The sequence below is a fragment of the Chanos chanos genome, chromosome 8, assembly GCF_902362185.1.
Source record: "Chanos chanos chromosome 8, fChaCha1.1, whole genome shotgun sequence".
In the NCBI taxonomy this organism is placed as follows: Eukaryota; Metazoa; Chordata; class Actinopteri; order Gonorynchiformes; family Chanidae; genus Chanos; species Chanos chanos.
Window position 1 is genome coordinate 38001901 of NC_044502.1, and position 14943 is coordinate 38016843.

The window sequence follows — 14943 nt, forward strand, 5'->3', positions numbered from 1 at the left end:
GTAGTTTAGAATTAGCCTACATATCTGTGTATGTGTCAAAAAGGGTGGCAGTTTTCATCTATAGTCATCATGATGTACTCTATACAAAAAAATACCCTGACAAGTCTACATGTTTGTATGAGTTAATTCTGAGGAACTGAATAAAAATGTAACATTCATCAACTTGAAAATTAAGATTTGTGCTGTCCACTGAAACCACCGCACTTTAGGTTGTGAAGAACTTTCAACAAACAATTTCATCATTGAATTCCAAATTGATTTTGTTTCATTACTTATCTTGCCTTAGCGTTTCACTTGAAGTAATCAAAACAGGTGTAAGTTTTTTGATCATTAAGTCAAGAATGTTAAAGCAATGAACTCACCCTGTGTGGCATTACATCTGACGTCTACAGATACTCAAAGTAAAAAATACTAGAAAAAACAAACTCTTGTAAACAATTATATAAATAAATACAAATATTCCATAGTACACTCAACATTTCACATGCAAGCACACACACATACATACATACATACAGATACTTCTTCCTCTTGGCAAAGAACTGGAAATGAATTGAGGACAAGGGATGCTGCTGTCCATATAGTTTTGTTATGCCCAATCTCAAATATATGTTGAATGCAGAAAATATCTCAAGAAATCGGTTAATATATATATGTGTGTGTGTGTGTATAAGTACATTGAATGGAATCTACCAGAGACATGTTTTGTTAGTACAGTTTTTACATCTGGAACAGAAAGTGAGATTTTTTTTTTTTGTCCGTCAATTTCATGTAAGCTAAAAGGCTCAAACATACAGACTTGTTTCACAACTAAACTGCATATTTATAATTAATACATAATTTACATAAATCTTCAAAATAAACCTATTGTTTTTTGACACAGTCCTATAAGACCAGCTTGTGCTTAATTTATTCTTTCTGGAGTTTTCTGATGAGTTAAAAGAATCTGGTGGAAGATGCTTGCGCAGAGAGAGGAGAGGACAAGCGTGTTGTTGAAAGAGTTTGTATCACTCCATCAACATGACTCGAACAACTCACAATATCAGTAACTGCTGGCAAGAATTTGCACACATTCAAAGAAATCATTTAGAAGCAATAAATTGTCCACTTAAGGAGAGCTCACAAAAGGAACATCCTGGGTTTGATATTAACTGTAAAATTACACTTATTAATTTAAGATGATGATTAGAATCCACGAACATGTTGAAAGGATTGTGAAACATAAAAACTCATTTTCACACGGGCATGAGGAAAGTCCATCTCCATCATATCATCTCAGTCATTATGGATAAATTATAATTACATGAAGCACTTCAAGTTTGAAAACTATCCTCAAGCATATTCTTATGTATACTTCTTCACACTTCATTACATGCACAACATTTTCTATAAAGACATTTTGACAGAGCAAAAAATATGCCTCAGATCCCATACAACGAACCGCCTTTCTTCCCGGATGCAACCAGATGTTTTAACTACAGGAAATGCAGGGTGCTGATATTCATAAACTGTCTATTTCAACATGAAAACAGCATCAATTACCTACTGGTAAACAACTGTGATTCAAAGAGTGATTTGAAAGTGTTTAAGAGGACAAATTCAGACAACAGTTTTATCACACATTTACACACAATCTAAACAGTTCTTGTCTTTTTTTTATATAATAGTTCTGAGGACATACTGACCAGAATAAAATAACAACAACCACCACCACCACCAGAACATTAAATCAACACTGTCCATTCAGAGATATTTATCCACTGACTCCACGGGCTCTTAGCGATGGTTTAGACAGAGCTAAATGGCTTGGATACGGATTAAAGGGAAAAGTCAAACTGATCACTGGTCAATCTTCACATTCAAACTATAAAGAAAGAAAATCTGGAATGTATCTAAAAAAAATGGCAGTTAATTTACAAATAGACAAGACCATTTTTATGTGAGTTATAAGGAGAAATAAAAAAATGTTAGTCTTGGGTGAGAGCAAGAACTGAGATCCAGTGTGGTTTGGAATCATGGTGTAAACTAATAAATGAAGAGGAGAATTTTTAAACTCGTAAACTCACCGCTAAAGCAGGAGAATGGATCTGGTCAGAGTACTGAATGACCACCTGTGTGAGGGGCAGTTAGTGAAATTCTTAAAGAGGAACTGACATGATTCATTGTTTTGGGCCACCAACCCCCACCCCATAATCTAAGGAAGGGATGATCTACATGTTTTTCATTATGCGTCTGGTGAAATTCTGATATTTCATTGGTATACTTTTGATGCAGTGAAGTATGGAGAACATAAATTGTTTCAGATAAGTGCAAAGTACAGACAGTTGGAGGATTATGTGGTCTGATATCTAGAATCAATCCATTATGACAACTAAAATTGAATTTTTTTATCATTTTTACACCTGTGTTTGCTGTGTTGATTTCTCTGACACAGGGTTACAGGACTAGGGTTGGGGGATGGGGCACACAGTGTGGCACCTCCTTACTCTATAGTGCCACCTTCAGGCAGGGAGGCCCTACTATTTTAGTACTTGGCCACGTGTCTCGGGGAGCTTGAGCGCCAGGAAACTGCCAGCGGCTAGCGCTCCCGAGGCAAAGAGGATGGGCACGGCTTTGGTAATGCCCACGAAAGACTGGAAGATGCTGATGCCCAGTACAGCAGCGAGCTTGCACAGAGCATTCAGAAATCCAAAAGCTGTTGTTCTGTGGAAAGAAAAAGGAAACATTTGTGGAGACAGAGTTTAACATTGGGTCAAGAACTGAAAATAGCTGTTTACAAACGGACCACAGAGGGGCACTGTTTCACAGCATACGTTAAAAAAAAAGAAAAACAAAAAAAATCACAAACAAGCACCACTGTCGTCATCTAACACAAATGAGGCATTGGATTCCGATTAAAGCCGGCTGAGACTGTAGACATTTCGAGCAATGATTTTCAGACAGTCCCCCAGAAATGCTAATGCATGTGAGTTTTGGACAGGAGGCAGCACTGCAGTAGAATCACAGTATGACAACCATTTTTAGCAGTGCATCACAGCACAGGGCCCATATCAATCTAACACATGAAGACCACACAAAGCCATCTGTTCAGTATTCACTTGGTGATACAAACACTGAAGAATCAGTTGGAGGTTTCATGGAGAGCAATGGCTTTGAAATGAAATTGGAAATGGTTTTTGATCTTTCTAATATGTGTTTTGGCTCCCGTTTTATCGAGAGCTGGGTGTGTTGAATATTTGCGTGGTGCTGGGCTTACCTCTTATCAGAGGGGTACAGCTCCACCGTGAGCACATCTAGAGCGTTCCACGAAGCAATGCTAATGCCCCCAAAAAGACAGAGCAGGGCAATCATGGCCGATTCACTACTCCCAAACGACAGGAAGAAACAGCTGACACAGGAGATGACACTAGAGCCCGCTGCACAGGGAAGGGGGAGAGTAAGAGAGAGAAAACATTAACCTTGCTTAGCTCAGGAGCTGCTGCCTTTCATACAGTCTGTTAATAAACCTAATAAGTAAATTTCCTAAACTGGGGGGAGAAAAACTTAACTTGAAACTTGAAATGTGAAACTTGAACAAAGTGTAGGTCGAACAGCAGGTATCGGAACAGATAAATTGAGTACTGTTACTGCTTTATTTTAAAATAGGTGTCCTCTTTCGGTTTGGAACCAATCTCGGCTGACAAATGACAACAGGGGCTCGCTCTTTATTACCAAGCATCCTCAGGCGTCCAATCTTGTCCATGAGCAGAGCGGACACAATGTTCCCAGGAAGGACGGCCAGCGTGCCCAAGAAGCTGACAAAATATATCATGTAGGCATTGTTCTCATCGCTGAAGTCCAGCATACAGCCCTCTTTGTTGTGGAGGAAAGTGCTATTGATGAGACGGCTGTTGATGAGTCTGTACTTGAACAGATCTGAAAAAGGAAGAGGGGGATTCGTTTTTATTTTGACCGTATCACTGTCCACCTCTTAAACGTGAAAGACAGAAGGGCTGTCCGCTGTATACTGACTGTGTAAAAACAGCGATACCAAACTATCATGTCAAAAAAATACAACTGCATGATTTGTTTTATGAAATCAACGCTACCACATACTTCAGGATTTACTCTTGGTTTAAAGTGACAGTCCTAATCCATAAATGAATGTAAAATCCTGTACTTAGATAAGTTGGTTATGGCTGTGAATATTAAGTACGTGACAGGTGACAGGCTTAGATATCTCCTGATGGGAGGCTTTCAACCCTCTCTTGGATACAACAGCAGTTATTGATTAAATTTAGTGATGAATAGTAAAAAACCCAGGAGAAATCTAGTTTTTGCCTTTCAGCGGAGCAATCTTAATATCTTTTAATATAAACAAACTGTCTCTCGGAGAGAGAATTATGCAGACCAAGCTAGACTGAGATATTGTGGGAGCAGTAGATTCTTCATTCAGTGCTCAGTAAAGAAAAAAAAGATCTGAGCTTTGGTTGCTAGGATACCTGAAACATTTCAATGCATTCAACAGCTCCAATAAATGAGGCTATTAAGCTTTGGTATAAACAACAAGTGACAGCATTGTAAATCAAAACACTCCCTCAGACCATCTTATACATATTATTGCACTGACATATCACATGGTGAACGGATATGCATTCAAACAAAATGAAGTTTTTCCATAGAGTTCTTCATGTTTGGCCGTCGTTTTACCTGTGTTGTAGAAGAGGGTAGAAATGAAAGTGCAGTTTTTGAAGAATGTGTTGCTGGATGTGATATCCTCAAAATAACATTCCTCAAACAAGGAATCCTCAAATACCATTGATTTCATCTTCAGATTTAAAAACCTTAAATGAAAAAGAAAAAAAAAAGCAGTTTTATACACAAGAGGGCATAGAATAATGATGTCAAATTGGAGCACTTTAGATGTTCAGTCACTTTTAGAAACTATATGGAAATATGTTGCTTTTGATTCTTAGCAATCAAACTCATTTGTACATGTCAAGCACTTAAAACATCATGTAAGATAAACTTACTTGTTGTTGAAGTACTCTCCATTGCGGTGAATTTGGTTCTCCAGGGTGAAGTTGAAGGTGACATGCTCCACTTTCTCCTTTATGAAGACCTTGGTACGAGAGGAATACTCCTGCTTTTGAAGATACTTGATCATGTCGGGGAACCAAACTGTCAAACCATAGTAGCTGAAGGGTAAAGATGACAAAGGAAAATTTCAGCATGAAACCATATGGACAAATAGTTTGGATTAATAATCAGTGCCATGTACAACGGTGAAATCATGAATATGAATAATCAGCTACTGCACAACAACAAATTAGGTCTTCGATTGTTTCTGTATAAATATACATATGCTAAACATCTATAGCAAATGAGTTCAGAACAGCTTGCAGATGGGAGCTACAGGACCGAGACTTTACCTGAAAGACATAGAGAACCACACAGCCATCATCATGTAAGTGGTGCGGCGGTACTCAGGGCTAAAGACGGTAAGGAAGTTGCTCCACACCTGCAGAGCACCGAGAGGCAGTCAGTACTGGTGCAGAGTGCTGCTGTTTCATCACTCTGTGACTTAGTGTAGGTTTATATCATTACTGGACATTTGAAAGTGTTAATTCCTAAGCTTTAGACATCTTAACATTTGTTCAGTTTGTGTTCAGTTGCATAAATCTCTAAAATGTTTAACTGATGTTACAAATGCAAATATACATCGTCTTAATCTTAATCTTAATTTTTCTTTTTTTAATCTCAATCTTAATCTTAATCTTGATATTGTCAGAATGGAACTGCAATTACCACAGTTGTAGAGCTGAAGCATTGTCCTATTTGTTGTTGTGAATATTACAGATAACAACATTATGGATAACTCGAACCATCAGAGCAAGATCCAGCGCCGCACAAGGATAAACCTTCTTTTAAAAGGTCACTGAGAGTACCTGGTGGAAGAGGTTGGTAAGCTTAATCTTCCAGCGTTGGTGCCAGGCAGTGGCTTCTCCACCCATGTCTACCAGTTCATCCATCTGCTTCACCGTCTTAATGGTAGTGACCTGAGAGTGATGTTTGAACACAGGTACAGTAAGCATGTGTTCATATTTCACTATCACAGACTGAGACTGTGAACTGATAAGCACATTTAACAGGTATCAGTGCTGTTATTTAGCATACAGCAGCACAAGAACAGCATTAATTGCCTGGCAACTGTGCAGTTTTTTGGGGGTTTTTTTGCTTTTCATGAAAGCTGATGTAAATGAGATCCAAAAAACTGTCTTTTCTCATTTTTCATTTAATTGTACGTGTGAGATAAATTTGGCAGATGCTAAATAAATGGCATAATTTATTCACTTTAGAATCTGTGAATGATTCATTCTTTATGTTTAATTATTAAAACTCTCCGAATGATAACCCTTGATGAAAAAGTTAGAGCTTTTATTGAGTAAAATGGTCAGAAGAACTGTCTTCATTAGTCACTGCTACTCACAGAGAAGACCCTCTCAGGGTAACCCTTGGCCCTCATGTTGGTGTCATGAACTTGTTTCAGGATCATCCAAGCTTCATCATGCTTCCCATTCTGATAACAACATACCCCACAGTTACATGTTATTTGAGCAGAAATTAAATATATATGGCACAAAGTTATATATGGCACAGTCTATAGTCCAATGAAAAATCTGGAGTCTGCATACTGCAGTTCTCAAAACTGACCATTTATTTTAATAAGAGCAATATGCTCTCGTAACCATATCTTCAGTAATGCAATTAGAGTTGTGTGACTGAATAAGCTGAACATAAACCAAGTAGATTGAAATATATCGTCTGAACGGACAGTCCGCAGGAAATATAAACACGATAAGTTATCGTTATGAAAACTAAACCATCAGATTACATTATAGTGTGTACACACATGCTTAAAAAAAACTATAAATGTAAAACAGAGTACAACAAATAGCTGCATGAAAGAGATAAGACTAAATCTTGTGCAGGCAGTTGCAACAAATTGAAGAACGACAATTTATGACTCATTGTCTTTTTAATAGCTGTGCACTCACTTCCAGGAAGAAACGGGGGCTCTCTGGCATGGTGGTAAGGGCTGCGATGGCGGCCACGGAGGGGAACGCGCATACGAGGACAAACACTCGCCAGCTGTGAAACTGGTAAGCCGAACCCATCTGAAAGCTCCAGCCTGGAGAGAGATTGGCCGAGACATTTCTAAGTGCGCTGAAACACACATTTCAGACTTCTGCACCTTTCCATCTTTACTGCGTTCCTACACGACCGAAGTGAACTTAGTCAATTTCGCTGAAGTGATGAAGTCCTCAGAGAGAACGGTAAGGAGCGTACGCCTAGGCTCGATTGAGGTTTACTGCCTCTTTTTCATTCCTTCATTATTTCACCTGCGCATTTTAAGACATTTGAACGTATAAGCACCTTAGTGACAATGGGTTGTGCACCTGCAACTACTGAAAGAATAGAGATAGCTGGTTACCATAGTGAGGGATGATGGCCCAGGCCATTGCGGAGGCGTAGATGCCACCTATCATCCAGAACATACAGAGCCAGCTCAAGTGTTCACCACGCTTCTCCTGGGCAAGGAACTCTGAGTAGTATGAGAACACTATAGGGATGGAACCACCAATTCTGAGAGAGAAACCGATAGGGAAAAGAAAGAAAGAAAGAAAGAAAGAAAGAAAGAAAGAAAGAAAGAAAGAAAGACAGAAACAGAGTTCACATAATCAAATAAACAAATGGCTTTATTGTATGAAATTCATTACAATGCCCTACTTCCTAATAAATTCGCGTAATATCCCCAGAGGACTGCAGAGTGTTTGTGGTAATACTGTTAGATAAGAAATAGAAAATTATGTGGTCTGTTCATACCCCACACCAGACAGCAGGCGACAGAACAGGAAGGAGCTGTATCCTTGAACAAAGGAGGAAAAGAAGGCAAAGACACTGTTGATGGAGAGAGAGATAAGCAGACACTGTCTGCGTCCAATCCGGTCAGCCAGACCACCCCATACAAAGGCACCAACCATCATCCCAAGGTACACAATGAGACCTGAGAGAGAGAGAGTGAGAGGGAGGGAGAGAGAGAGAGAGAGAGAGAGAGAGAGAGAGAGAGAGAGAGAGAGGGAGAGAGAGGGAGAGAGAGAAAAGAGAGAAAGATGCAATTCATTCTGACTAGTTATTAAAAGAAAAAAACACTCCAAAAGTACTACTGACATCTCCAGTGCAGTATTACTGACAGCTTGCAGTGAATACTAACGGAGTCAAAAAAATAAATAAATAAATAAGAAAACAACTATTATACATTCTGAAAATGTCAACAGTAGTTCGATTTATTTGCAAGCCCTGAAAACTGGCATTTCCTCTCATTTGGACATACGACCTCCATTAATGCAGCAGCGGTGAGGGTGACTTTGGCTGAGGCTCGGTGAAGAATCTCACGCCGGCAGCTGAAATATGGTTGTGTAATTGCCAGCCTCTATCACCTCTTGATCTTGTGATTTGGGGTGTGAGCCCAGCGATGACTCACCAGAGCGTCGTGAAAGCACCACACCAGTCAGCCGGGGGCAGCCAGCCAGGCGATAGGCATCCCATTGACAACCTGTCATCGGCTACCACACCGACTGCCGGCCCCACCAAACGACTTATTGATAACATTACTCTTTCTGGACCGGCTGCATTTGTCAGAGAACGGTCTGGAACATGCGTCGTCACCTCTTGTATGACACAGTGTCAGTCTGGTAATTTAGATATCAGTGTCACCCATTTGTGCCTGCAGTGGATACAGGGACTACTGTATCTTATAGCTGATCTGGTCAGATAAAAGGCGCATTCGAGGAGAAGAGAGGCTGTAGTTGTGTTATGTATAATAATAAAAACATGTTAGGCCTTCATCAGAACTGCTTTGTTCAGTGTCACGACTGTTATTCTCCTCTTGGTTGAGCTTCATTGTAATGGGGCAGGCAAAGGGAGGTCTGTTTTTAAACGTAAATGAATGCAACTTGTTTATGCCGTGCTGTTGGTGTTGTCATTAACTTAGTGCAATGCCTCATTGACCTGAGGCATTCTCCCTCAGCGAGAGAGGGAGAGAGAGAGAGAGAGAGAGAGAGGGGGGAGGGAGTGGGGGGGGGGGCGAGAAAAAGAGAGAACATCATGGCTTCAGCACTGAGAAACAGAGCTGAAGGGGGCTGCGCACAGGCAGCTGTTAGCCCTCCGGGATGCCGATGTCAGATAGACAGTGATGACAAGGTACGATAGCCATCACTGCAATGCGGTGGCTGCTACTTTCCTGCTCTCTGCCAAGTATTCCACCTTACAGTAGTGTGGCCCCTATCAGGAGCTATCCAAGGTGCTGGTCCTGCACTGTCAGTACTGGGCTGGTTAAAGAATAGGTCAACGGAGCTGAGGCAGACAGGGGATATTAATACAATCATATTGAACATCTGTTCACTAATTCATAATCAAAATGACATATACAATACTACAGTAGCATACAACAGCACAATGCATGATATATTTTTCTTATCCCACACATGTTATGGCCCCTAATACCTCATATTTGCATGGTCTTGAGCCATATTTAGCATAATCACTTCAGCCCAAACATACTTAATGTGAGTACAATTATTTGCAACCTTTTATTAAGACAGTGGAAAAAGGCATAGCAGATCTTTTCAAATGAAATAGCAATTAAGACATTGAGCGCTAATTACAGTGGGTGCAGCGTGCGATTTAACGGTGCTTCTGTCACCACGCACGTATGCGGTAGATGAAGCACGTGATGATTCCAATCAGGTGCCACTTCATACTACAACCCCCCACTCGGGTGCTGTGAATACGGACGGCCTAAACTAGCCAATGGAGGCCCTCCAGTTGGCTAATGACAAAGTGGTAGTAGGCGGGGCCCGAGCGTCGTGTGGAGGGAGTCTCAAAGGAGGAGCAGCGCAGGAGCCCAGAGACAGCTGAGCTCCCCCTGTCACTGGGAGAGAGGAAGTGGGGGGGAGGAAAGAGAGAGGAAGAGAGAGGAAAAAAAAAAAAAAAAGAGGAGAAGAGAGGTTCTCTCTGATTCTCCGGCAGAGTGACAGAACTCCAGAGCTTAGAGGCTCCGGGGCTGAGGAAGTGAAAGAGAAGGATGGAGTGAGGGAGGGTAGGCTATTTATAGCACTTTTTTTTTTTTTTTCCCTTTCTGCGAGAGCATGGGCTCTTTGCGTCAGAGCTAACTGCGCGCTGCCGGGGGGCAGGGGCTCCATCACAGCTGAGGAGAGCTCAGTGGACTGAGGCAGGTTGCGTTAGCGTCCCCCCTCCATTTCGAACCTATTGCAAATACGTTGCCCGCGAAAAAACAGACCCCGACAAACCGCAGCCTACATAGAGTTCCTCACCCTTTACCAGATTCCGCCTCCTACAGTAATACATTTTAACTACTCAGCTCCTGTCTGCCAAAGGACAAAGCAGAGGCTTAAATAGGAATTCTCTCATCTTTTTCAGTCAGCCTGGCTTTGCTGATTCCAGTCCAGAGTGCCAGAGAGAGACGTGGGTTCAATGAAATTGTTAATGCAGGCAGCGAATGCAAATTTTCTACATATGGGAGAGATGATATGAAAGCACGTGGTAAAAAAAAAATTATTCCATAGCTTCATGATAAACGTCAGCGGAAAATGATCTTTTAAATTACGTGTTACAGTTAAAATCACGGTTAACAAAGCGCCCGGAAGAAATCTTCTTCCATTTTTCAAACTGCTGTCACACGTTATCAATCAGTCTCAGGAACCCTTTGATACCACATGTAATATCTTTGGATTCTACGGTCACATGTCTCCGAACATTTTCAATGTTCTCTTCATGCATCAGAGATAACGGGTAAGAGACAATTCTATTTGTGTCAATGGTAGTGGCAGCACTGGCTCAACCTAAAACATTGGAGAAACACGCGGCGGTTTACTGCAGGATGCAGTGAGCATGAAAAATTCTGCAGGCAGTTCCATCCCACACATCCACGCTGTTGAATTTGATTGGAGAATGTCATGTGAAAGAGACAGAGGCTCTCAGGCTGTAGCATTGTGCGGCAAGAGGCGAGATTTGGGCATTAGGACCCGGTGGAGGAACACAGAGACCCTGGCAGTTAGTGAAGCACTCCAGCATGAGTCAGGGCTGTTGTGTAAGAGGAGGAAAGCAAGGGTCCATCTCCCCAGTGGAACGCACATCAGGAATGAACCATAGCACAGACGCATGCACGCACACACACAAACACACACACACATATGCGCGCGCACACACACACACACACAGTTATTAATATAACACATCTGCAGGGCATAACACACACTGATAAAACAGACACAGACATGAACACATGAAAAATCTGCATATACACACAGACATTACACACACATAGACAGATCACAGACATACACACAGAGCACAGACAGTGTGTACATAGGGTAAACACACACACACACACACACATATGTAAACCTAGCACTACAAGAGTATGATAAATGTACTTTGATCTCTGTCTTTGAAACACGCAGACACAAATGATAAGATAATGCAATGCTAACTGTATGTCAGTAAGACAATTAGACTGGTGCTTGGAAATGTGTTACAGTACATAAATTTCCTCCCTGTCAGTTTATAATGGCGGAGCATGCGTCATCACATTGTTGAACTGAGAGTAGTGGAAGGCTTGTCTCTAGTTCATTGTCCTTGCTGGATGAACTATGACAGATGGTGTATTGGACGTGAAATCTGAATGGACATTTGCCTCAAGGAATATACTGTTGTTTGCTAAACGAAGCCTCCACTTGCACACATTCAGTGTGTGATGATGCATAGTACATATTCAAAGACACCAGCAAGAAACAGATGAATACATTAAAGCTAAAACTAAAAGCTAATCAATGAACTCTGAATCTCAATGAACTATGCGACTCAAAGCACAAATGGATCACTGAACTAATATATGTCTGAGAAGAAATAAACAGATGAAAAAAAGATGAAAAGATAAATCTTTTAAAATACGTACAGTGAAGCAAAGCTTATCTGATCTCTCTGAAATCCAAGGCATTTCAATGCAAAACTCCATGAAAGGTATTTGGAATTTCATTCAACTAAGCTCAATTTTGTGAGTCAAACAACGTCCTTAACATTGTCCTCACATGTAATGGTTCTTCTCCTGGACTGATTTGTTTATGAAGCACAGAAATGACAAAGAAACTGGAAGCCATGCCAGACTTACCCAGCATGCCCTTGTTGGGCTCGGACAGACACATGTCTTTCTCGGCACTGGGGAGGACGAACCCCACCACGAAGATCTCGACACCGTCAGCCATGAGAGCCAGGCCCAGCACAAAATAGAGCGTCCACTGGAAGCGCCCGTGGCCGCACTCTTGCAGGATGGTCTCGTACTGCTGGGCTAGTTCCTCCTGGTCCTTCCTCCGCTCGCCCTCGTACTGCGCCAAGTCCCGGAACTGTGACTGGGCCACGCCCCCCACCTGTCCATCGGCCTTGCCCATCGAGTCGGCCCGAGGGATGCCCTGGTATTCGCCCTCGTAGATTTCGTCGTCCTCGTCGTGGCCTTCGGTAGAGTCGCTGTGGGCCCCCTCGTCGTCGTTGGCCCTGCTGTTGCTACGGTAATAGCTGCCGTCCTGCGCCTGCACGGGGTAATCGTCATCGTCGTCATCCTCTTCGAAGCGGGTGTAAGAACGCTTGGTGTACTCGTCGGCCATTTTGTCCACGTGGCGGCCCACCTTTTTACCCGCCTGTCGCTTGACCTCTTTGGCAATGTCCTTGGCGCCTTTGATAAAGGCCGTCCGGTCTCGGTAGCCGTCATCCATTTCGAAAAGGTCTGTGTTGACTTAACGGGGAGCTGCAGCGACGGGATGTCAGGAACGGCCTCTTGGCATGAATGAGTGCACCGCAGTTTCCGGTGTTCAGTGCCCTGGTCAGTGCCCTTATCCAATCGAAGCTTTCTCAGCAGCTGCAGATGCAGGTGCAGAGTTCACGGAGACAGTCTGTATAATGAAGAAAAGAGCATAATGTTATTTTCCTAAGTAGATATCATACAGACACACTGGAATCAAATGACAGTGTTCTTTCTATACCCTGCACAGCACCATCCTCCCAGCAGAATGGTGGTCCATCTGCTGTACTTATTCACTGTGCTGTCATAAGCAGTGTCAGATGTGCGTGTAGATGGTGAGACAACTGGACTGTAAATGGCTGACTAGAACATCACGGTCTCACATCATGTTTTCCTTTACACAGGACAACGACTAATAACAAATTAGCTACCCCACGACTGGGCTGAAGGTCACCTTGCCTTGTTCCTGGCGTCCAACAACATCAAAACACGTAAGAGACCATACTGCAATTAAAATGACCCGCGAGAAATTACAAAAGCATTATTTCCTAACGTCTTGTACAAACTGATGATACTAGTCAGAGTCCCAGTAAGAATATTAATGACATGGGATGCATAATTAAGCAACATCAGTAATATCTCAGAGGCACTTAGGAGTTCAGTCAGTTTGAAAGAAAAGCCCTATAGAGAAACCTTTCTCCGCATGAGGTACCTCCATACAGAGCAAATTACTTTTTATTTGCTATAAATTGAACACAGACAATCTTTTTGTTCCTGTCGCTCACCTTGCTGTATTCACTATTTCTCTCTCTCTCTCTCACCTCCCCCCCTTCTCGCTCTCTCTCTCTCTCTGTCTCTCTCTCTCTTTCTCTCTCCAGGGTAATTGCTTTTGGCGTGGAATGGTCTCTTTGTTGTGTGTTTCTCGCTGAATGGGCCTCATCAGTGGCACTAAGTAGCATGTGCTGTGGCTCTCAGTCCCCCCTGAGTGTCCGGAGATAACGAGCTGGCCAGACATTCACCCTGAGCAACACTGAGAGCAGTCACATCTGTTAGGAAACTGTTCATTTCACCAAGACTCATTTACAGCTACCAAAGCAACAGCATATCTCTTTAAGTATGTCACCAGCAGGAGAGCGCATAGCAACAAGGCAGCTCATACAAAACACACTCCAAATTCCCAAAAAAATCAGACAGCAGATTCTGGAATAATGACAGTCCGTCTTCAAAATTTTCAGCTTGAGCTGCACAATAAAAATGTCCTTATGTTTGTCTGTGTATTTATGGAATGTTAGGTTGAGGTTCCCTTTTTGTCTGACCATCAAAGAATATGGAAAAAAACAGGATAAAGGATAAATATTGCAATGCGGTTCCACAAAAAAAGTAAAAAATGTAAAATGTGTCTGCCTCATGATTATCTGTGTTTTTTTACATAAATAAAATATCTGTTTACCTCATATCCTTCCCCTTTTCACAATTAGAAAAACAATACCAAATTACAAGACTGTTTGATGAGCACGCAGGCATGTCTGTGATAAGGCAAGTGTAAACTGGAATTGTTAGGATATCTGTCTACTGAGCTATCTTTGTTCCAAAGCAGAATGGCCTTTGGTGGAAACCACCGCCCTATGTTGTCAGCAAGAGCATTTTAAAAGCAGCCCTGAATGTACTCATCCATTTAAAAGAACGATTTCCTCATGCATATGTCTAGTATTTGACAATGGCTGTGCAAATGTTTAAGACAGATAAGAGAGGGTGAGCTGAGAACACACGGGTTACGTGAATCCTCAGTAGGCTTTTAATTCTTTAAACATCTCTGTTGATCTGGGGGCACACACTGGAACCAACTGAGTCTCATTTTCATCTTGAATCCCCCCCGCCCTTTTATCTTTTCATCTTTTTTTCCTTTTTGCAGATTTTCTTTTACAAGTCAAAAAAAAGTCACTGCGAGAGAACAGATGGGTGTATGACTAAATCACGCAATCCAGGTTATGAGAAATCAATAAATCTGTGCCAATGATGTTATGTCAATAGCGGGATGGTAATTAGACTCAGCGTAGCAGCTATGCCCAAAGAGCATACAGGCAGAG

The 14943-nt window shown here is 41.9% G+C and overlaps 1 protein-coding gene across 1 annotated transcript; it reads right to left on the reverse strand.

Moving 5' to 3' along the window:
* Positions 1–2519: 2519 nt before the first annotated feature.
* sv2a (synaptic vesicle glycoprotein 2A) lies at positions 2520–12830 on the reverse strand. The gene is made up of 12 exons (XM_030781981.1): positions 12233–12830; positions 7867–8047; positions 7475–7626; positions 7038–7171; positions 6470–6559; positions 5928–6038; positions 5412–5500; positions 5013–5177; positions 4690–4823; positions 3712–3915; positions 3257–3416; positions 2520–2703 (listed from the first exon to the last, which is right to left on the reverse strand). The coding sequence occupies exons 1-12, from the start codon at positions 12828–12830 to the stop codon at positions 2520–2522; spliced, it is 2202 nt and encodes a 733-aa protein (XP_030637841.1).
* Positions 12831–14943: the final 2113 nt, after the last annotated feature.